Source organism: Narcine bancroftii, chromosome 1 (genome assembly GCF_036971445.1).
Source record: "Narcine bancroftii isolate sNarBan1 chromosome 1, sNarBan1.hap1, whole genome shotgun sequence".
Lineage (NCBI taxonomy): Eukaryota > Metazoa > Chordata > Chondrichthyes > Torpediniformes > Narcinidae > Narcine > Narcine bancroftii.
In genome coordinates, this window is record NC_091469.1 from 450,335,598 (window position 1) to 450,359,863 (window position 24,266).

The 24,266-nt window shown below is 40.2% G+C and overlaps 1 protein-coding gene across 3 annotated transcripts in view; it reads right to left on the reverse strand.

Moving 5' to 3' along the window:
• Positions 1-24,266, reverse strand: part of apbb1ip (amyloid beta (A4) precursor protein-binding, family B, member 1 interacting protein) — a 141,022-nt gene that overhangs the window by 103,684 nt on the left and 13,072 nt on the right. Inside the window, exon 2 of one of the 3 annotated variants that reach the window (XM_069914571.1) lies at positions 452-537. The exons of 1 other annotated variant lie outside the window; for it this stretch is intronic. Coding sequence is in view for 1 of the 2 variants with exons in the window: in XM_069914568.1 (XP_069770669.1) it covers positions 16,062-16,079 (18 nt within the window). In the remaining variant the exon portion in view is untranslated. Of the gene's footprint in view, positions 1-451; positions 538-16,061; positions 16,095-24,266 lie in introns of those variants that run through there. One more of the 3 variants, XM_069914568.1, reaches the window with a different exon arrangement.

Here is a 24,266-nt window from a genome sequence, read left to right on the forward strand (position 1 = left end):
ATGCACTGCCACTGAGACCACCCGCAAAATTGGAGGAACAAGACCACATCTTCTGTCTGGGTACTCTCCATCCAGATGGCATAAATATCAACTTCTCTGGCTTTTGTAAACACCTGCCCCCATCATGTCTTCCCCTGCTGCCTTCTGCCAGCTCTGTTTCTCTCCTTTTTATCCCTTTGTCTCCTTTCATACAGACAAAATTATTTCTCATCTCTCCCCTTATCATATCCAATTAACATCTTTTTCATGATCAGGACTCCTCCCCCAGCCAGCACTGAATCTATTCTGAGATTTCCTGTTTTTTGTTTATTCTTTGCTTATTCCTTGAAGAAGGGCTCAGGCCCAAAATGCCAACTATACATCTTTATCTCCTATAGATGCTGCAAGACCAGCTGAGTTCCTCCAGTATTTCGGTGTGTTTTTACTACAATCATAGCATCTGCAGACTTACCTGTTTCACTCAAAGAACAGCCACTGCCACCCCCACAGGCCCAATGATCCTGTACTGTCAGTATCCGAGAATGACGTATAGGCTGCCTTCAGGAGTGTGAATACAAGGAAAGAATTTGGTTTAGAACAATACCCAGCCAAGTATTGAAAATTTGTGCTGACCAAATGGCTAATGTATTCATGGTTATCTTCAACATTTAACATCAACATGGTGTGAGCTTTAATTGTACAGGTGGCTAAGAAGAGTGAGGTACCTGCCTAAATGACTATCGAAAAGTGGCACTCACATTCACAGTGATTGCGTTTTGAGAGGTTGGCATTGGAAGCATATCAGCTCCTGTGTGAGCAGTGACATGGATCCATTCCAATTTGCTTACCGCAAGCAGGTGCCATCTCACTGGCTCTACACAAAACCCTGGAACACCTGGACAGCAAAAATGCATGCATCAGCTCATATTGACTATAATTCAGCATTCAACACCATCATACCTTCAAAACTGATCAAACTCAAAGATCTTGGCCTCAATACCCCATTGGGTAATTGGATTCTAGATTTCCTCATTTTAACACCCCAATCAGTAAGGTTTGGCAAGAACATCTCTTCCACAATCCCCATCAGGGCTGTGCACTTAGCTGCCTTCTCTACTTGCTTTCCACCTCCAACTGTGTACACCATTTACAAATTTGCTGTACTAACAACAATCTCTCACTCAATGTCACCAAAACCAAGGAACTGTGGACTTTAGGAAGGGAAACCAGAGATCCAGTGATCCTTGAGGGATTATAAGTGGAGAGGGTGAGCAAATTTTAATTCCTGAGAGTCACTCAGAGGGCCTTTCATGGACTCAACATACTAATATCATTGTGAAGAAAGCACGTCAAGTTCTTTACTTCCTCAGGAGTTTTTGGAGATTTGGTATGACCTTGGCAAACTTCTACAGATGTGTAGTAGAAAGTGTGCTGACCAGCTGCATCACAGTATACTATGGGGGCACCAATACCTCTGGGCAAAAGCCCTGCAAAAGTAATGGACATAGTCCAGTATATTACAGGCAAATCTCTCCCCACCTTTGAGAAAATCTACATGGAAAGGTGACATTGAAGAGCTGCAGCTATCATCAAGGATCCACACCAACTAGGACATGCTCTGTTCTCAATGCTGCCATCAGGTTCAGGAACAGTTGCTAAACAACAGACACAATCAGATACTCATTTAAGAACTCTTTCTTTGTACTGAATATATAAATAAACAGAATATTTATTTTCTGTATTTGCAGTCAGTTTATTTACAATTTTTTTCTTTGTTGACATTTCTTTCTTTTGTACATGTATCTTTTGCTTGAGAACAGTTTGCACTATTGAACAGTATAAATTCTGCCTGGCCCGCAGGAAAAGTAATCTTAGGGTTTTATGTGCTGCCATGTTTGTACTCTGACAATAAATTTGAACTTTGAACATTCAGAGTATTAGATATTGGAGGCAGGCAGATAGTTTTCCAAATGCTTATTTATAATCAAGGTTCTCTATGGGACGGCTTACTTATCCTCCAAATGAAAGAATACGGTTATGTGCAATGCAAAGTAACATTAGCAAAGTCGATCAGAGGTTGAAAAGTACCATTGTTGAAAAGGCTAGTATTGTGACAGAGTATATAGAAATATTTTTGGGAGATAAATTGGGAAAAGTTAGAGTAAGTTACATACAAACACTTTAAATCAGATCTTATTTGAAATATTGGAGATTTCATGTCCACTGAGTTACTTTACAGAAACTTTGATGCATGTCTATGGAGACTTCACAAGGAGGTGTTAATTGGACTGACATTGTGAAATGAATGGACTATTGTCTTTAAAGCAGGAGCAGGAGTTTTGAAGAGTGCTCAGTGGGAGGTCACTGATGGGTTCTTGTTTACCTAAAAACAACAGATGAACCAGAAGACTAACTCCTATTGTTTGATGGAGAAGGTCAGGTGGTTTTGGCAAGCAGAGAGGGAGAGTCTTGGAGTCAGTGTGCGAGAGAGAGAGGGAGAGAGCTGGGATAAGCAGAAGCTTGCTGAAACTGAAACAGAAGCACCAGAGTGGATGATGGCTAGAGGACTGGTTGTCTAATAAGGGAAACAGAAAGGAACTCCGTAGTGACCTGAAAGAAAGAGATTATCATCTGGAGAACCCTGATGGGGCAAGTTTCATCAGCAGGACATTAAGGTGACTAATGGAAGTACCTCGGTTGTGGAAATCCTGGAACAACAAATGTCTCTCTGTAAACCTACAAGAACCTTTCTGGGCAGTAACCATTTACCTTTCGAACTCCAAAGCCTGGTGAACTTTATACATGTTAAATTCTGTGCACAGTATAAAGAATTGCCCGCAACCAGAGAAATTGGAAGAATGAGAAGAGAGAACCAAAGAACTTCTCTAAACTTAAGACACATTACACATACTGCACTTAGGTTATGTTAAGTAAGTTAATAATAATATACAAGTTAAAGTTTGTTTCTATTTTCATATTTAATGATAATTAAAAGCAACTTTTGTTTAAGTAACTATTTGTCTTAGTGAATATCTATTGCTGCTGGGTTTTGGGGTTCTTTGGGCTCGTGACAGTATGTTGCCAGTTTTGATAACATTGCATGTTTATCTTGTAAGCCTGCGGTTGTTGAGGGAGTGTCTGAGTTAGATTGGTAATTGTTAGCCCAAATTTTAGGACTTGTCCTAATAGAACTTGCCACCTTCCTCTTTGACATTCTCAAATGAGGTTTAACATTTGACTTCCTGGAAATGGAAAGGAAAATGCAACACCAAAAATGTGTTTTTAAATTTTTAATCAGTGACTTTAGAATAAGAACAGTACCCATTTGATGATGGGTGCAAATGACTGGATATTGCTAGATACATGTGTTGCCTCAGTGTACACATTTTGCAAGTAGCTAAGGCAGGAAGTGGCAAACCGCAAGAAGGGGTCATGTGGCCTCGTGTACATAAAAGCAGTGCAACTCTGACACATAAACCTAGTTTAACCACTGCAATTCTACCCCTTCCTAGGTTTATGGAGTGACAACAATGATCATCTAAAAGCTTTTCTTTTGTCAAATTCAGTCTGAATAATTTGTGTGTGTATGTTTTTTTGATGCCTTTCAGAATTTCCCACCTTTTCACCCATTTCTTATTGCCTTCTAAGTCAACACCCTGGCAAGGGACTTGTTTTGCAATGACCATCTTGCAACTGGAATATTAGAGCTGAACTGTTGTTTTTCCAATGACTGACGACAGCATGTTGTAACCAGAGCACCAGATATTCTCCATGTTGCTTTGAAGACACAGAGAAGTAGATATTTGAATTATAGGGGAATAAGGGTTATAGGGAACAGGGAGGTAAGTGGAGATGAGCCCACTGTCAGATCAGCCATGATCTGATCAAATAGTAGAAGAGGGTAGACAGGCTAGATGGTCTAGTGCTGCTAATTTTTGTGTTCTTACATTATCCCTTGGGGTTTCTCATGGATTGAAGTTTACAGTTGAATGGGCACCTGGGATAGCTAAATGAATTGGGCAATCATCCATCTTTAGCAACAGATTTTGTGCACATTTCCTGAGTATGTGCTAGATTTCAGAATGGCAAAAATTAACTAGCTCACACACTTCATCACTTGAAAAGAGTTGGGAAAATTTGCAACAGGTACATGAACGGGATACAAATGGTGACTGGTATTTTTACAACTCTGAATTTAGCTCTGAATTTAACTTTGCCATTCAGTTTTTTGGAACTTTTTGAAAGATGTATTGTCAGAACAAAGTGAAAGTTGGACAATTTTAAAGGATGCTCTGAATTTGGAAAATTTCAAATCTAATGTACAGGAAAAATAGCATTCCGGAAGGCAGTTAGCAATAATTTAAGAAAGCAGAAGTAAATACAGCTGAGGTTACAACATCCACACTCTAGTTTAGAAAACCTGCTCTCCAGAACAAGTTGGACCACCTGTTAGACTGTTTTGGTTGAACCACAATTCTAAGATCTACTCCACAAAGTCAAATACTAAGCAAATAAAGAAAATCCTGGGGGGGTGGGGGCGAGGGGAGCAGCAGGTCAGACTGCAACGTGGGGAGAAATAGACACTTAATATTTCGGGTCTTGCCTCTTCAAGAATACAAAGGGGGGGGGATATCAAGTGAGGGATGGGGTAAGGGAAGGGCTGGGGAGGGGACAGGTCATCGGGCACTGGTCAAAATAAGGTAGGAGAAGTTGAGAGATCAATACAGGAAGGGATTACTGTGGGAGAAGGGATTGAAAAAAATGTGAGAATGGGAGCAGCTGGGAAGTGGGGGTGGGTGCTACCTGAATTTAAGAATTAAATGCCCATACTGTTTTAGGCCATCCATATGGAATACTATATGCTGTTCCTCAAGTTTATGTTTAGCCTTACCTTGCCATTGGATGAAGCAGAGGATAGACATTTGTTAAAAATGGCCAAAGATACTAAAATGGCTGGCCAATTCCAGCCAGTTTCTGCTGATGGAAAACAGATGCTCAGCAAATTGGTTGTCTAAGCTGAGCTTGGTCTCATCAAAGTAGAGGAGGCTATATTGTGTACTGTAGACTACAATGGATAAAGTGAATGTGAACATTTGCTTCACTTTGAAGATGAGATGGATGGATGTAACGGGGAGGTGGGAGTGGAGTATGAAATGTATCGGCCTGAAACACTGACTGTCTGCTTCTCAGCTTAACATGTTGATTTCTTCCAGCTTCTCTTTGTTTGCTCAACATTCCAGCATCTGCAGTTCTTGTGTTTCCATAAGGTAGAAAATGACATTAGATTGACAGTCAATCAAAAACTGTCCAATATTCCCATCTCCTTCGTTTATTATAAATATAAAATTTTTGTTAATTATCAAATAAATGCTGGAAAGCTTTTGCAGCCACCACTATCAAGTCTTGTACACTTTTTAAAGTGTTGCACACATGCTGAGTTTCATTCTACCAAGACTATTTGGATTCCGAGGTTCACATTAGTACCTGGATATAAAATGTGGAGTGAGTTCCAGAAGTGAGATGATAGTGACTGCCTAAATATTGTGGTGAGGCATGGCCAAGTAGGAATCCCTGAAAAGGCTGAGGACCCCATGATATCTGTCTCTGAGGCCGACGCCAGAACTTCATTCAAGAGGGTGAACCCTCGCAAGGCATCAGGCCCTGATGGCATACCTGGCAGGGTACTGAAAATCTGCACCAACCAACTAGCCAGAGCGTTCACTGACTTTTTCAACCTCTCATTATGGCAGTGAGAGGTTCCCATCTCCTTCAAAAGGGCATCAATCATCCCAGTACCCAAGAAGAGTAGAGTGAGCTCCCTCAATCATGATCGTCCAGTAGCACTAACTTCTACTGTGATGAAATGATTTGAGAGGCTGGTCATGGCCAGAATTAACATGCACCTAAGTAAAGATCTGGACCCACTGCAATTTGCCTATCTTCACAATCGCTCCACAGTGGATGCAATATCGCTGGCTCTCCACTCTGCTCTGGATCACTTCAAAAACAACAATTCATAGAGTATAGTTTGCCCTTCAATACCATTATTCCCTCAGTGCTGGTCAAGAAGCTACAAATTCAAGGCCTCTGTACCTTCCTCTGTAACTGTGTCTCATTAGTGAGGGCATCAAGGGATATGGGAAAAAGGCCGGAAATTGGAACTAGTGTAGAGTACCTTGGTGTAAATTTACGGAACAGACTCGATGGGCCTAGTGGCCTTCTTCTGATCCTTGGCTTTCTCATCGAAAGACCAGACAGTAAGAATTGAAAACAATGTCTCCTCCTCACTGATCATCAACACAGGCGCACCTCAAGGGTACGTGCTTAGCCCACTGCTCTATTCATTATACACCCATGACTGTGAGGCCAGGCACAATTCCAAAGCTATTTACAAGTTTGCTGATGACACCACAGTTGTCGGCAGAATCACAATCGACAATGAAGAAGCGTGCAGGAGGAAGATAGATCAGCTCATTGAATGGTGTAATGAGTATAACCTTGTGCTCAACAACAGCAAAACCAAGTACTTCAGGAGGAAATCAAAAGAAAATGACCCTGTCCTCATTGAAGGCTCAGTAGTGGAGAGGGTCAAGAACTTCAAATTCCTGGGTGTCAACATCTCCTTTGAGCCTCCATGTTGATGCAATCACAAAGAAGGCTCGCCAATGGCTACACTTTGTGAGGTGTCTGAGGCGGTTCGGTATGTCACTGAAGACTCTCATAAACTTCTACAGATGTACCATGGAGAGCATTCTGGCTGGTTGCAGCACTGCCTGGTATGAGGGTGCCAACACAAAGAACAAGAATAAACTCCAGAGGTTTGTTAACTTGGCCTGCAATATCACAGACACCAGCCTTCACTCAATCAAGGACATCTACATGAGGCGGTGTCTTAAAAAAAGCAGTATCTATCCTCAAAGACCCCCACCACCCAGGCCATGCCCTCTTCACTCTGCTACTATCGGGGAAAAGGTATAGGAGCCTAAAGATGAGTATTCATTGGCACAAGGACAGCTTCTTCCCTGGTACCATCAGATTCCTGAATAATAAATGAACCAAAGACACTGTCTTACTTTTTGTGCACTACTATTTTAATTTTTATAGTAATTTCATAAAATGGTTATAATATGTATGATGCCCTCTGATTCTGCCACAAAATTTCATGACTTGTTCATGATAATAAATCCTAATTCTGATTCTGAAAAGTCTCAGTGCTTAATGGTAAAAAAAATCCAATGACACTGATTTTATGGATTTTGGGCTGATGACCACAAAAATCACCTTAAAATTTACGTATCAAAAAATTGCAGGAATCTTTTCGTTATAACCTATATTTTGGGTTTCTACCATATTTTAAGTTTACTAGTATATTACCCACAAAGCAAGCTGTTTTGGTTAGTCCAAGCATGCCTGGACATGCACTCAGGGCACATGCAATGCAAATATTAGAACACATAGAAACCATTGCAACACAGAAACAAGTCTCTTCAGTCCTCTAGTCTGTGCTGAACCATTTATTTTTTGCCTAGTCCCACTGACTTGCACCCAGTCCATAGCCCTCCATACCTCTCCTATCCATGTACCTGTCCGAATTCCTCGTAAATGTTAAAATTGAGCTTTCATTCACCACTTCAGGTGGAAGCTCGTTCAACACCCCCACCACTCTCTGTGTGTGAAGAAATTTCCCCTCACACTCCCCCTGAACTTTTCCCCATTCACTCTTAACCCATGTCCTCTGGTTTGTATCTCACCTACCCTCAGTGGGGAAAAAAGCCTATCAACATTTACTCTGTCTAGCACCCTTCATAATTTTAACCACTCTATCAAATCTCCCCTCATTCTCTTATGCTCCAGGGAATAAAGTCCTAACCTGTTTAACCTTTCCCTGTAACTCAGTTCCTGAAGTCTGGGCAACATCCGAGTAAATCTTCTCTGCACTCTCTCAATTTTATTGATATCTTTCCTATAGTTGGGTGACCAAAACCCCACACAATAGTCCAAATTTGGCCTCACCAATGTCATATACAACTTTAACATAGCATCCCAACTCCTGTAGTCAATACATAAATTTATGAAGGCCAATATGCCAAAAGCACTCTTTATAACCCTATCCACTTGTAACACCATTTTCAGGGAATTATGTATCAGTTTTCCCAGAATTCTCTGTTCAACTGTCCTCCTCAGTGCCCTACCATTTCCATGTATGTCCTTTCTTGGTTTGTCCTTCCAAAAGGCAACACCTCATACTTTTCTGAATTAAATTCCATCTGCCATTTTTCAGCCCATTTTTCCAGCTGGTCCAGATCCTTCTGAAAGCTTTAAAACATTCTTCGCTGTTTACAACACCTCCAATATTAGTGTCATCTGCAAACTTGCTGATCCAATTTACCACATTATCATCCAGGTCATTGCTATAGATGACAAACAACAATGGTTCCAGCACTAATTCCTGAGGCACATCATTAGTCATAGGCCTTCAGTGTGAGAAGGAAGCATCCGCCACTACTCTCTGGCTTCTCCCATCCAGCCATTGTCAAAGCCAATTCACTCCTTCACCATGAATACCTTGCATCTGAACCTACCTGATTAACCTCCCATGCGGGATCAAAGTCCATGTAGACAACATCCACAGCCTTTCCTTTGACAATATTTATGGTAACCTCTTCAAAAACTCTAAAATTGGTTAAACACCACCTACCATGCATAAAGCCATGTTGACTCTCCCTAATCAGTTTCTACTTATCAAAATAATTGTATATCAATCTCTTAAAACACCTTCCAATAATTTACCTACTACTAACGTCAGGCTCACTGGCCTATAATTCCCAGGGTTACTTTTGACACCATTTTAAACAACAGAACAACATGAACTTCCCTCCAATCCACTAGCACCTCACCATGGCTAAGGACATTTCAAATATTTCTGCCAGAGCCTCTGCAATTTCTGCACTAGCTCCGAGGGAATATCTTTTCAGCATATGAGAATTTCTCCATCCTTATTTGTTTTAAGACAGCAAGCACTTCCTCCTCTTTAATCTGTATAGGTTCCATGACCTCACTGCTTGTTTTCCTTACTTCCCATGATTCTATGCCCTTTTCTTGAGTGAATAATGATGTAAAAAATGTTGAAGATCTCTCCTATCTCTTTTGGATCCATACAAAGCTGACAATTCTGATCTTCAAGGGGACCAATTTTGTCCCTTACCATCCTTTTGCTCTTAATATAGCTGTAGAAACCTTGATGACTTTCCTTCACATTTTCTGCTAAAGCAATCTCATGTCTTCTTTTACCCTTCCTGATTTCTTTCTTGAGGTTTTTCTTGAATTTTTTTTAATGCTCAGTACCTCATTTGCTCCATGTTAGATTGACATTAGTTTTAGGTTTTTTTTTTCTTTTCGATAAGTGGATTTATGGGGTTTAATTATAATTATCCTGGATAATATCCTTTTTTCTGATTTTATTAAGGTATAATCCGATTTAGTATAATAGTATTTAATTGATTTATACATATAATCATTTTAACAAACAATCACATTTAATAATGAATGAAATTAAAATTTGTGCATATTGTGCATTTACTTTAATTTTATGTTATGTATATGTTATTATTTTGCCTTGCTTTATTAATAACTTGTTAAATGGATTTATTATGTTGAACTCAATAAAAATATTAAACAAAATCTCCTACCATCACAACTTTGTTTGCTGCAGTTGTCTGCTGTCTCTCTCCAGATTTGCTCCTCCAATACTTGCTGACTTTTGGGTGGACTATACTTCAACCTCATGTGTGTGGCCATACCTTTCCTGTTCCTCAGCTCTATACATATAGTCTCAGTAAATGAGCCCTCTGGTCTGTCATGCCTGAGCATAGCTGTGATATTTTCCCTGATGAGCAATGCCACTCCTCCCCCTTACATCCCCTTGTTCTAGCACGTCTAAAGCCATGGAAGCCCAGAACATTGATCTGCCAGTCTTGTCTTCTGCAAATAAATGTCACTAATGGCCAAAATGTCATAATTCCATGTGCCTATCCATGCTCTATGCTTGTCTGCCTTTCCTATATTACCCCTTGAAATAGATGCACCTGAGTACATTTCCACCACATTCAATGTCTAAGGGTGCATGCAATTTTAACATAATCTTTTCCCTCCTCCACTCTATCTAATCTGGCACTCTGGTTTTCCCACCTCCTGCAAATCTAGTTTAAACCCACAGGAGCAGCACTGGCAGAACTTCCTGGAAGGATATTAGTTTCCTTCCAGTTCAGATGCTAACCATCCAGTCAGAACAAGTCCCATCTTCCCTGGAAGAGAGCCCTATGATCCAAAAACCTGAAGCCCTCCCTCCTGCACCATGTCTTTGGCCATGTGTTAAACTGCATTATCCTCATATTTCTAATCTCACTAGCATGTGGCGTGGGTAGCGATCCTGAGATCACTACCCTGGAGGTCCTGACCTTCAGCCTAGTTCCTAACTTGTTGAACTCTACTTGCTGGACCTCTCAGCCTTCCAACCCACATCATTGGTTCCTACATGGACCACAACATCGGGCTGCTCACTCTCCCTCCTGAGAATGCCGTGATCTCGATCTGAGATATCTTGGATGCTGGTACCAAGGAGGCAACATACCATTCGAGATACTCAGTCTCTTCCACAGAACCTCTTTTCAGTCCTCCTATCACTACAGCTCACCTCTTCTCCTCCCTTCGCTTCATAGCCATAGGACCGCACTCTCTGCTAGAGATCTGATCTCTGTGGCTTGTCCCTGGTAGGTCATTCCCCCCCCCCCACCCCAACATTATCCAAAATGGTACACTTGTTATTGAAGGGGATTTCCACAGATGTGGCCTGCACTGCTTACCTATCCCCTTTCCCCTCTCCTGACTCATCTATCTTCCTCCTGCCTTCTGGTATAAATGTAATTCCTGTCTATCACCCCCTCTGCTTCCTGATTTATCTGGAGTTCATCCAACTCCAGCTCAAATTCCTTAACTCAGCTTGTCAGGAGCTGTAGCTGGATGCACTTCTTGGAGATGAAATCATCAGGGAAACTGCTGGCTAACCCGAAGAATCACATTTTGCAAGAGAAGCATTCCCCTGCTTTGGCTGCCATTCCTTCTGTGTATGACTAGATGATAAAAATATATGATATCTAAAACACCTGCCCTCACCTGTGCCTACTTGCTGAATCCTTTTTGTTCCTCAAATAAGGTGACCCTTTCTAACTTTAACTCCGACTATTCCTTACTTGTTACCTGTTCTCGCTGAAGCCTGTTGAGCCAAAGCTTTACGACTGACTCAGCCCATTTCAACGATGACCACCTCCCTCTTTGTCTTCAACTATTGAAATTGATTGCCCAATCAACTGCTATCTGCTGAGTCTCTCCGTTTTCAACTACTTTGTCTTCAACTGTTGAATTTGATTGCCCAATATTGTCTTAGGCCTGGGCATTCTTAGTCAGGAGAGATACTGACAGGCTATAAAAACAGCTCAGGTATACAGCTGCTGTGTATTACATTGGATTGAATGCATGTTGATGCACATGTTCTTCAGGCAATGGCACAGTGAGTATACTTAAAAAATGCATTTATTGTTTTCAGGAAGATTCGATGCAAAAGAAATGTCTCATCAAAGTCGCAACAGCTGAGATCCATTTTGTTATATTTGTGCTGAGCATATGCTTAAGGCTCAAAGATTCTGCATGACGACACTTATTATGGAAGCCTATGAGTTCAATTTCAGTTGTAAAATTGGTGTCCAAGACAAACCCTGGGCTCCGAAAATTTGTTGTGCAACAATTGCTTGGCTCAGAGGAACATTATGCAATTAAACATGTTAAATTCAATAAAAATTTATTTAATATTGAAAAATGTATTGTGATAACTTGGAAGTCCAACTCCCCTCTACATATAGTATGATGAACTGCAGAAATGAACAGCCGAATACCTATGGAAAAAAAATCACATATAACTTAAAGAGTAAATATGACACTTTTGTAAAGGTCTGGCAGCCATACTCAGTGTAGAAGTTAGACAGATGAGTCTAATTGGAAGTTAGTTATCCCAGTCCCAGGTCATTGGACATAGAACCAATCACCACAGGAACAGACTTCAGCCCACATGCCAATGCGAAACATGATGGCCAAATTAAACTGAGCTTCTGCTGCCATTGAAATCAGTTGCTATATGTATTGAACACACAAACTCTCAGAGAAGTGCAGAAGAGAACCGTGTTCTGATCGCAATGGTCAAACATTTCCACCCCTGCTCATGGTGTTGCAGTGTTTTTATGTATCTATGATGCTAACCTATCATACCCAGTATAGGAAATATTTTCTATCGTTCTGCTATTATTTTCTTTGGGTAGATGCATTCAGAAATCTGAATGAAATGTAATGTGGAAAGGCAAACCTTTAAGAGTATGAAAGAAGGTGTCAATAGGAAAATAAGCTAGAGATAACCTCACAAATCGTTCAGCCAATGGGTTAATATGTCTTAAAGTTATTTACCTCCATGATCAATTTTAGTACAATTTGCATGAGTTAGTTATAGCTATGTTTTCACATATAATTGCGCTTCTAATATTTTGGATAATTTTACAGCAGAGAGAAAATGTAATCTATGAATTTAGTTAAATCCAAAATGCACCTTAAAAATAATTCTTGAGAACTGTGGTTCTTGTGTGCGTTTGTGAGTTAACTGATTGGGTGTGGTGTAATCTAGCCACTCAATGACAAGAAAACATCGTTGTTGAAATGTGTGATCTTTACTCACGCTCTACCAGCTTCTCATACACCACCCTACTGATTTCAACTGCGTGTGTCATCTTTGGACAATTGGGTAAATTAAAACAACAACTAGTCCAAGAATAATGTTCTTACTGAACATCTTATCATTCAATTAATGCATGACTATACATACTGTATATTAAATACTTTATGTATGTAAGAATCACAGTGCGGCTTTCGCGCAAACAGAGGAACTACTGACATGGTCTTTGCCCTCAGACAGCTCCAAGAAAAGTGCAGAGAACAAAACAAAGGACTCTACATCACCTTTGTTGACCTCACCAAAGCCTTCGACACCGTGAGCAGGAAAGGGCTTTGGCAAATACTAGAGTGCCTCGGATGCCCCACAAAGTTCCTCAACATGGTTATCCAACTGCACGAAAACCAACAAGGTCGGGTCAGATATAGCAATGAGCTCTCTGAACCCTTCTCCATTAACAATGGCATGAAGCAAGGCTGCGTTCTCACACCAACCCTCTTTTCACCCTTCTTCAGCATGATGCTGAAACAAGCCATGAAAGACCTCAACAATGAAGACGCTGTTTATATCCGGTACCGCATGGATGGCACTCTCTTCAATCTGAGGCGCCTGCAAGCTCACACCAAGACACAAGAGCAACTTGTCTGTGAACTACTCTTTGCAGACAATGCCGCTTTAGTTGCCCATTCAGAGCCAGCTCTTCAGCGCTTGACATCCTGTTTTGCAGAAACTGCCAAAATGTTTGGCCTGGAAGTCAGCCTGAAGAAAACTGAGGTCCTCCATCAGCCAGCTCCCCACCATGACTACCAGCCCCCCCACATCTCCATCTGGCACACAAAACTCAAAACGGTCAACCAGTTTACCTATCTCGGCTGCACCATTTCATCGGATGCAAGGATCGACAACAAGATAGACAACAGACTCGCCAAGGCAAATAGTGCCTTTGGAAGACTACACAAAAGTGTCTGGAAAAACAACCAACTGAAAATCCTCACAAAGATTAGCGTATACAGAGCCGTTGTCATACCCACACTCCTGTTCGGCTCCGAATCATGGGTCCTCTACCGGCATCACCTACGGCTCCTAGAATGCTTCCACCAATGTTGTCTCCGCTCCATCCTCAACATTCATTGGAGCGACTTCACCTCCAACATCGAAGTACTCGAGATGGCAGAGGCCGACAGCATCGAATCCATGCTGCTGAAGATCCAACTGCGCTGGGTAGGTCACGTCTCCAGAATGGAGGACCATCGTCTTCCCAAGCTCTCCACTGGCCACCGAGACAGAGGTGCACCAAAGAAGAGGTACAAGGACTGCCTAAAGAAATCTCTTGGTGCTTGCCACATTGACCACCGCCAGTGGGCTGATATCACCTCAAACCGTGCATCTTGGCGCCTCACAGTTCGGTGGGCATCAACCTCCTTTGAAGAAGACCGCAAAGCCCACGTCACTGTCAAAAGACAAAGGAGGAAAACTCAACACCCAACCCCAACCAACCAATTTTCCCTTGCAACCACTGCAACCGTGTCTGCCTGTCCCGCATCGGACTTGTCAGCCACAAATGAGCCTGCAGCTGACGTGGACATTACCCACCCCCATAAATCTTCGTCCGTGAAGCCAAGCCAAAAAAAGAAGGATGTACAAATTAAATATAATTTCTACTTTTGATTCTTGACTCAATTATTTATATTATCATGTATTTACACACATTTCCTCTTGTTAATCTCAGTGAGGTGCGCAGGCAAAAGATTCACATTTCTTATACATTGCATAATAAGAAAGCAGAGAATCATTTTTTTAGTGGTTGTTTAAAAGAGACAGACATAGCATCATCAAATGCTGAAATTGAAGAAAAGATTTTAATATTTTATATAAAAATAAGAAACTGAGTTTTGGTGTTAGTACTTTGATGTGGTCAATCGCTCACATCTCTGTTCTGGTGGTCACCAGAGCAGCCTTCTGGTTCATACAGAGATCTAAGATGAAAAGGGTCTGAAGGGTCACCATATACAAATTGCCAGACAACAGAGGCAAAGACATACCAATGTGGACCTTATCCTGATGACCACCTTCATGTGCAGCTGTATCAGGCTGTGCATGCCACCTAAATATGAGAGCACAAAGTGCAGCTATCTTCTGGGGTTCTAGCTGTCCCCATGTTGTGAAAGATAGGTCCGGACCCATTTCTGCACTATGTCTAAGTCAGCTGGACTTTGCCACACCACCTTCGTGATAAAGATTTTTCAGACAAATACCTTTGACCACAAGACCATCAGTCAGTGGTCAGCACAGACCATCCTGGAGACACTGAGAGATGAGGTCTTGATGGAGATGGTGGAGTGGTTCCCTGAACAGACCATCCAGGTCGTCTGGTGGAATGTCTCATCAACAGTGTTCACAAACGAGCACCAAAACTTGGCCTGTCTGGCATTGAGAGGAGCCTTCCAAGTCACATCCTTCATGCGCAACTGGAACATCTCCCATCACACACATTGTCCTCGAGATGACAGAAGTGGATGGAGACAGTTGCTCACCCCTTTGCTGAATGCGGATTTACGAAGAGTGTGTGGAGAAGGATACAAGGGTCCTTGTCACGGTTCATCCACAACAGCAGTGTGACAGAAGAGTTACAGGCTGTTCCTGTGGATGCACACAGAGTCAGACATCCCGAACTGCTGGAAGACCATCAACTCGATGAAAGATGCACTGCCCGAAACTTATTCGTTTTTTTCCTGTTCAAATGCAGTAATTTTATTTTGAAATTTAATACTTAATTTTAATGTGGCATTATATTCAGAGTGATTTTTTAAATGTTGTTTTCTTTTTGCTTTTTTTTGAATGTTTTATTTTGAGAATTTTCTATCAACATGCAGTTAAAAGAAGAATAATCAAGAAATAAAACATCAATATCCATAATATTAAGAAAATAGTACAAATATCGATCCACATGTTGATATTAAGGAAAGTGAGAAAATAGAGTCAACGTGAGATTCAATTATTATAAAGAAAGAAAAATTACAAAAATACTACAAAAATGCAAATCAATGTCCATGTTGAGTCAAATGGAGAAAAAGATAATAGAAAGAAAGAAGAACAAAATTAGAGGAACCCTCCCACCACCCCCCCCAACAAAGAAACAAGAAGAAAGAAGAAAAAACAAAGAATAAGAAACAGAAAAGAGTGGCCTCACCTAGGATAAATCCCCACTCCCATCAAGGGACAAATAACCTGACTTATCTAGGGTCCTCCGCACTGCAAGCACTGGGGGAAAGAGACAGGAGGGGGAATTGTTAAAGATTTACCCCCGATGTACCTTAGGTATGAATTCCATATTCTGAGGTTCCTAAGGGTTTAGGTGATCATCTCCAGGAGTACACAATTATGCATTTCTATCTTCCAGGGGGCTGAACCTAGTTGGGAATTAAATTTCCAAGTAAGTGCTATGCAATTCCTGGCCACTGCTAAAGCGAGCTGAATGAATTTTAATTGATATTTCAAAAGCCTCATTTTAGTTCTTACGTCTTCTAACCTCGCCAATAAAAATAATTCAGATAGCTGAGGGTATCAATTTCCAGTAATTCTTTTTTTCTGGATTATCCAAATCTTCCCAGAAAGGCCTCACTTTAGGGCATGACCAGGTTGAATGGAAGAAAGTACCTATTTCTTGACCACATCAAAAATGTTGGTCTGATAGTTCCTATTTGAATTTGTGTAACTTTTGTGGAGTAAGGTATAGCTGATGCAAGAATTTACATTGCACCAGCCAACAGCTTACATTAATTGCGTTAATCACGCTGGCCTGACATAAGTCGGACAAGCAAAATGGATCAATTTCTATACCCAAATCTGATTTCCAACTTTGACTTGATTTACCAAGCCTGAAGTAAGGAATACATTTTTGAAATAAATTTTTTTGTGCTACCCTTTCGAACCAGAGTCACCATTTCACGAAACTGCAGTAAGGTTAGTGCTGGACATAATTTGTCCCTTAAATAAGATCTTAACTGAAGATAGCAGAGAAAAATATGTATTTATATTTATTCCTAATTTGCTCAATGTCATAAATTGTCCCTGCTTATAACAATCCTCAATACACTTGACCCCTCTCTGGGACCAAGTGTTGAGGATTTTATTATCATTCTTGAATGGAATTAACATATTTTGAGCCAGTGGTGTTTTAGGTGAAGGACCCCCACAATTTGATCATTAATTTTATTTCTTATTGTATTTATATGCTTTAATAGGGGGGCTTCTTTAGGGCCAGATAATAATTTAGAATTTCATTTATATATAAGGTTTTCTGCTATCCTCTCACCAACATTATGCAATGCCATTTTTGCCCATGAAGTCGTCTCCTCCGTGACAAACTTCAGTTGGGTTGCCCAAATATATCTTTTGAAATCCAGGAGCATCAATCCTCCAAATCATAATTCCAAGTTAATTTATCACTGGACACTCTGGAAGTCTTATATTTCACCTGAAACTTCATGATGAATTTATTAAAGTTTTGAAATAATCTCTGAGGCATAGGAACAGGCAAACTTTGAAAATAAAATTGTACTTGAGGCAGCCCTCTCATTTTAATACAGTTGACCCTTCCAAACAAAGTTATTGGGGCGGTCATCTATATATTAAGATAATTCTCAATTTTATGAAACAAGGGAAGATAATTCATCTTATATAAATTATGCACATTGTTATTATCCTTGTTACCTAAATATTTAATCCCATTGAGCAGCCACTTAAATTGAAAATTTCTTTTAATTTTTTCATAATTACTACCCATAAGTGGCATAACTTCACTCTTGTCCCAGTTGACTTTATAACCCGATATAATCCCAAAATCCTCCAATTTAGATTGCAATTTTTGTAATGAGTTAACTGGTTCTGTCAGTTATATCAGAACATAATCAGCAAATAAATTGTTTTTATGTTCTTCCTGGATGATCCTGAAATCCTTTGTGTCTGGATCTAGATGGATGGATTCTGCTAACAGTTCACTAGCCAGGAGGAAAAGAGCTGGAGGTAATGGACATTGGGAATCCTGATGAAATTTGGCCATTAGTTATTACATTAGCTTTAGGTTCAGAATATAGAGCTCTAACCCAATAAATAGTCCAAAATTTTCCAGGACTAAATAATAAGTCCAACTCTAGTCTGTCAAAGGCTTTCTCCACATCTAGAGCCACAGCATCTCAAGCCACAGCCACTCAAGTCATCTCTTGTTTGCACCAAATAATACTGAGAAATCTACATATATTGCCTCCCCTGCACAAAGCCAGTTTGATCATGTGTTTATTAATTTAGGCAAATAATTTGCCAATCTAGTTGCCACAGCTTTGGCAATAATCTTATAGTCTACATTCAAAAGTAATATGGGTCAATAAGGCAACAATTTCAATGGATCCCTATCTTTTTTGGGAATCGGTCAAAGAGGACTTTGGGAGAATGTGCATCGCCACTGCCTGATCTAATATCTCCATAAAAAGAGATATTAATAAATCTTTAAATTCTTTATAAAATTTCTGTGGAAATTCATCCTTTCCTGGGGATTTATTAATTTGCAAGGAGGCCAACACTTCCCCTATCTCAATTTGAGTAAAGGAAGAGTTTAACCCTTCCCTTACTTCTAAATTCAAATTGGAGAGATCCAATTGTGACAGGAAACTCTCAATTTTATTCAAATTCCTCCACCGATTGAGATTTATATAAATTAACATAAAATTGCTTGAGAGCTTCATTTGTATCCTTCGGTGTGTAAGAGATCGTATTAGAATCTAGCTTAATCGCATTTATTGTTCTGGAGGCTTGTTCTGTTTTCAACTGCCAGGAGAGGACCTTATAGACTCTTTCCCCTAGTTCATAGTATTTCAGTTTAGATCTTGTTAGAAACGTATTAGTCTTTCAGCACAAGGAAATGTTGTAGAGGGCATCCTGCAGCCTGACACACTCCAGGCTGCTGGAGTACTTTCTGAGGGTGCATTTGAGACTTGGTGCAGCCAAGTCATATGGGGAAGGACATGACCAAGGTAAAGCCTTCAAACAACAGAAGGGGAGTAACAACAAGGTGCCACAGTGCTGGCAAAGGTATAAATAAAATTAATGTAACAATATACAGTGGAACACCAATTTAACGGGACCCAATTTCACATGAACCAGATATAATGCGATCAGCCAGCGGACGCCATTTTTTCCTCTTTCCAGAATTGAAATTGTTTTCAGATCAAGACAAAAATCTTTTGCAGTGGAAGATAAGTTTCACGCACTTGATGTGATCAAGAATAAAAATCAAACCCAAGTTGCACGTGACCTCAGCATATCTGAATCAACACTTTGTGGCTGGAAATCTCAGGAAGATAAGTTATGCATGTTGCTTTGGAAAGTTGAGGAAGAGGTGGGACTAAAGGCCAAACGCATGAAGATAGCCAAAGATGCCAGCCTCAATGACTCCCTGTACAAGTGGTACAGGAAGCATGCTAAGAAGGCCTTCCAATTTCCGGGCCTATTCTCAAAACTCAAGCCTAGAAGTTTGACCAGCCGATCAATGGAGAAACCTCACAGTGATGCAGTCATGGTGTGCAGGGCTCAGCACACAGCCATGAGGTGCGACAGTGCTCAGCGTGACAGTGTGCAATGTTCTGCTACTGACCAAATTTACTACAGCATCTACAGGATCACAGCATCCATGGACTTTTGTTGTTCACTTTATTTATAAAATATTGTTTTAAAAAGATGCAGATGCCCTCATATTTGTAGATACCCAGACAGCTTCACTCAGATGCCACAGGGTGAGGAAGGTAAATGATTGGGGAGGAATGAGCATGGGGGTGATGTGTAGCAAGTGACAGGCACATGTGCCTAAATAACTATCCATAGTGATGCCTATGAATATATATGCTCCTCCAGATAGGTTCAATCTCGCTGTGGAGGTTTAAGGTTAACCATTTCTTCTCTATTCCATTGCACACTCTCTTCAGTCCTCACCCGAACCCTTCAACCTTCTAGTTTTGAAAAAAATAAATTTGACAGTTGGCCTGCAAGCTCCTTTCTTCCTTTTCTGTGGGGGATTTCAGTTCCTCAAAGTTCGCGATAACAATTCCAGAGAATATTTCTGCTCTGCTGTCAAAAGCAGCCACAATAACTTCTCAGTTACTCTGGGTGCAAGACAAGCATTTTCTCAAATTTGCTTGGACTGGACTTTCACTTCCATTATTAAAAGAATAAATCACTGCTTTATTATTGGCCATTCCAAGCACAACAGATATGATAAAAATACACATAACAGAATGTCCAAAAGCACTTAATTGTTGCATTATGACAGTATGACAACCAGGCCTTCCTTTTAATCATTACAGATTAATCAGACACAAGCAATTTCACAAATCTGCTTTGACAAAGCATGATGGAGGTATAATGATGCATCTATAATGTTGCTATGAAGCATTTCTTCCCTTATCCTAGAGATTTAGCTAAATACTTGCCCAAAACACTAAAGAGATAATATAGACCAAATACAACAGGAACAAAATTCTTTGCAGATGCAGAGCATGTCACATTCCTGAGACTAAATAAAATGGACAATGAGCTCCATGTTACAGTATTGGAAAAGTCAAAATGACTTCTTGAGATTCGAAAAGGATAAGGATATGGCAGAGCAGTATTTACAATATACAGCCATTAACTTGTGTTCATTGCAAAACATTTTAAAAAATGAACTGGCAAAGGAAAAGGGAGATATAGAAGATCACGCTGCAGCTACAATAATTATGTGCAATGCAATCTTAACCTTATAACCATATAACAATTACAGCATGAAAACAGGTCAATTTGGCCCTTTTAGTCCGCACTGATCCAAATACCCTCCTCTAATCCCACTTTCCAGCACTCTGCCCATATCCCTCCATCCCCCTCCCATCTATATACTTATCCAACTCTTTCTTAAATGACAAAATTGACCCTCCCTCCACCACCTTACCCAGAAGCCCATTCCACACAGTAACCACTCTCTGAGCAAAGAAGTTCCCCCTCGTGTTACTCCTAAACTTTTGTCCATCAACTCCCAACCCGTGACCTCTTGTATCCATCTCTCCTACTCTCAATGGGAAAAGCCTTTCCACATCAACTCTATCTATCCCTCTCATTATCTTGAACACCTCTATCAAATCCCCTCTCAGCCTTCTATGTTCCAAGCAATAAAGACCTAATTTGCTCAATCTCTCCTGGTATTCCAGATGCTGAAACCCAGGTAATATTTTTGTAAATCTTCTCTGCACTCTCTCTATCTTGTTAATATCCTTCCTATAAAACAGTCCCTCATAACATCATGGTTTCAGATATAATGTCCCCAAAGAGGGATGCATTTTATTTCAGTGCAATATTAGGGGCAAGGTCTGTAGACTGTTATGTATGCTTATATTATATTGTATGGAGGACAATTGAAAGAAGCTTCTCAGCATGCTGAATGAGTGGCCAAGAGCATAGCAGGAGATAAAGGTAAAGGTTCCATTATTGTCATGTAATACTACATTTAGAATGTAACATACATGAAATTCGTTAACTTGTCTGGTAGACAAGTAGACAGAGCGCCACCACTTTGTCCAGCGCCCCTCACAGAAATCTACAGCACCTGTTGTTCCTAACGGTCTCCTCTCCAAGTACTGACCAGGCCTGAGCTTGCTTAGCTTCTGAGATCAGACAATCTCAAGAATATTCAGGCTATTAGGCTTTTAATGATGCACAGAAGCAATAGTTATTGGTGCTGTTCACAGCATTAGTGTAGCCAGACTGACGTTTGTACTGTAAATTCATTTGGTGATCACATGGATTACCTCCAGGTGTTCCGATTTCTTCCTCCATCCCAGTTATGCTGGTAGGTGGATTCGATCTGTAAATTGTCCCGGAGTGCAGATTAATGGCAGGAAGAGTCAAATAGGAATCAGTGGGCATGTAGAGTAGAGAATAAGGTGTAGAGTACAGGGAAATAGGAGAGAGACAATGAAGATATGAGATTGAAGCCAAAATGGACTTGATGAGAAAAATGGTCATAATTGTGCCATTTTAAGTATAATATAAGATTATGTTGAAAACTATAAAGTCATTTGTTTCAGTACACAGAACAGAAACACATAGGTGAGAAATTGAGTAGTGTTTATTTTCAAATGGACATTGTACACATGTTACTGAAAGTCAGTAAGTGTAACAAAGTAAATGGCATAATTAGGGCTTCATAATGAGAAGACCAAATACAAAGTCTTGCTGTATTTCTGGAGGGTTTTGATGAGATTGCTGCATAGGGATACCTGCCACAGAGGAGACAGAGGAAAGTTCAGTAAACTGGTTTCATACAGAGACAGAGTCCACCATGTGCTGCAGATTTTTGTATTTATCTATGCTAGATCCAATTACCTGCATTTGACCTACAGCCTTATTTGCCTTGTTAATTCAAGATGCTTCTCTGGATGCTTAACTATTGTCAGAGTGCCCGTCTCCACCACCTTCTCAGCCAGTGCATTCCCAATTCCAACCATTCTCTGTGTGAAAATGAACTCCCTCAGATCCTCTTTCTGCCTTCAATGTCCACCTGTACCGTCTTGTTTTGGACATTCCCACCTTGGCATTAACACCTACTCTTTATACTATGCATTCCCTCATTATTTTATTACTCTTGGGATAACAAACCCATCCTATCCAACCTCTCCTTATTCACTACCATGCTCCAATCCAGGCAGCATCCTGATAAATCACCTCCTCGGGCACAATCACATCATTTCTAATAGAGTGCAATCAGAACTTTACCAATTGTGGCCTAAATAATGTTTTTTAAAAAGTTGTAACATGATATACTTGCTCTTCTATTCAGTGAAGTGGCCAATGAAGGCAAGCATTCCATATGGCTTCTTCACCACCCGATACACCTGTATTTTGTGCCCCAACATTCATCAACATTCCCCAGGGCTCCAAAATTTACTGTGCATGTTATATCTTCCAAAATATATTACTTCACCCTTGTCAAGATTAAATTCCATTTGCTATTGTTCCTCCCGTCTTTCCAGATGATTAGTATCATGTGCAACCTAATACAATCCTACTCAATATCTACAAAGCAATAAACTTTTGTATCATCTGTAAACATAGTAACCATTCAAGTCATTGATGATTCTCACAAACATCAAAGATCCCAACACTGATGTTTCCGGTCCACCACTTTCAAAGATTTTCAACAAAAAAAACCCACCCTCCATACTCCTACTGAATCAATATTGGATCCAGTTTACCATCTTTCCTCAGATCCCATAAAATTAAACCTTTTGGACCAGACTACCTTGCCTTAATAAAGTCCATTTATAAATATCTGCACTGTACTCAATAACAAATTTAGTTTTCTCTTCCAAGAGATGCAATCAAATTAGTGAGACAGGATTTTCCACAAACAAAACAGAATAACTATCCCCAGTCAATCCCTTTCTTCCTCTATGTAACTTTATCCTGTTCCCAATAATTCTCTTACCACTAATGTAGTATTCACTGGCCTGTGGTTATCTGCTTTTTTCATGCTGCATTTTGTGAATAAAGGAATCATATCCCAGTTATCTGGTACCTCCTGATACCAGAGAAGATACTTTAATATCCATCAGAGCTCCAACAAACTCCTCTATTGCCTCCCATCACAACCAGGGATATACCTCATTAGATCCTAGGCATTTCAGCTCGGTGTGTTCTGAGATATATAATACATAACAATTCCTCCTCCTTAATGTTAATATGTCCAAGAATATCATTGACCCTCTTCACGAACTATCGATCTACTGTGTTTTCCTCCATGGTGAATACAAATAAATAAGGAATATCCATTTAAGATTTTACCTAAACCCTACAGCTCCACTTACAGATCACCTAAAAGGGCCTACTATTTCCCTGATTAACCTTTTGCTCCTAATAGAAGGCCTTGGAATTCTATTACACTACAATTGTATCCATGTTAATACAATTGACTTTCTCCCAATTTAGGACCTTGATTTCCAGACACAACTATCCCTTCACATAACCATCTTGAAATTTTCAAAATTATGGTCATTATCATCAAATTCCCCACTGATATTTTAACCAATTGCTCATTTGCATTTCCAAAGATTAGGTTCAGTACAGCCCCACCCCATTGCTTACATGTTAACTCAAAAAAACGATGCACTTTACAAATTCAATCCATCTAACATCTTTGCACTAAAGCAATAATACTCCATGTTGGAGATGTTAGAATCATAGAACATCACAGGAGCAACAAAAAGAAAAAGGCTCTTAGGCCTATCTAATTTCTGCTGAACAATTATTCTGCCTTGTCCCATTGACTTGCATCCCCTCCCTACTATCTCTTAAATGTTGAAATCGAACCACCTCCACTACTTCTGCTGCCTGCTTTTTTCCACTCTCTCACAAACTACTGAGTAAATAAGTTCCCCCTATTGTTTCCCTTAAATATTTCACCTTTCATCCATAGCCCATATCCTCTCACTCTTGTTTC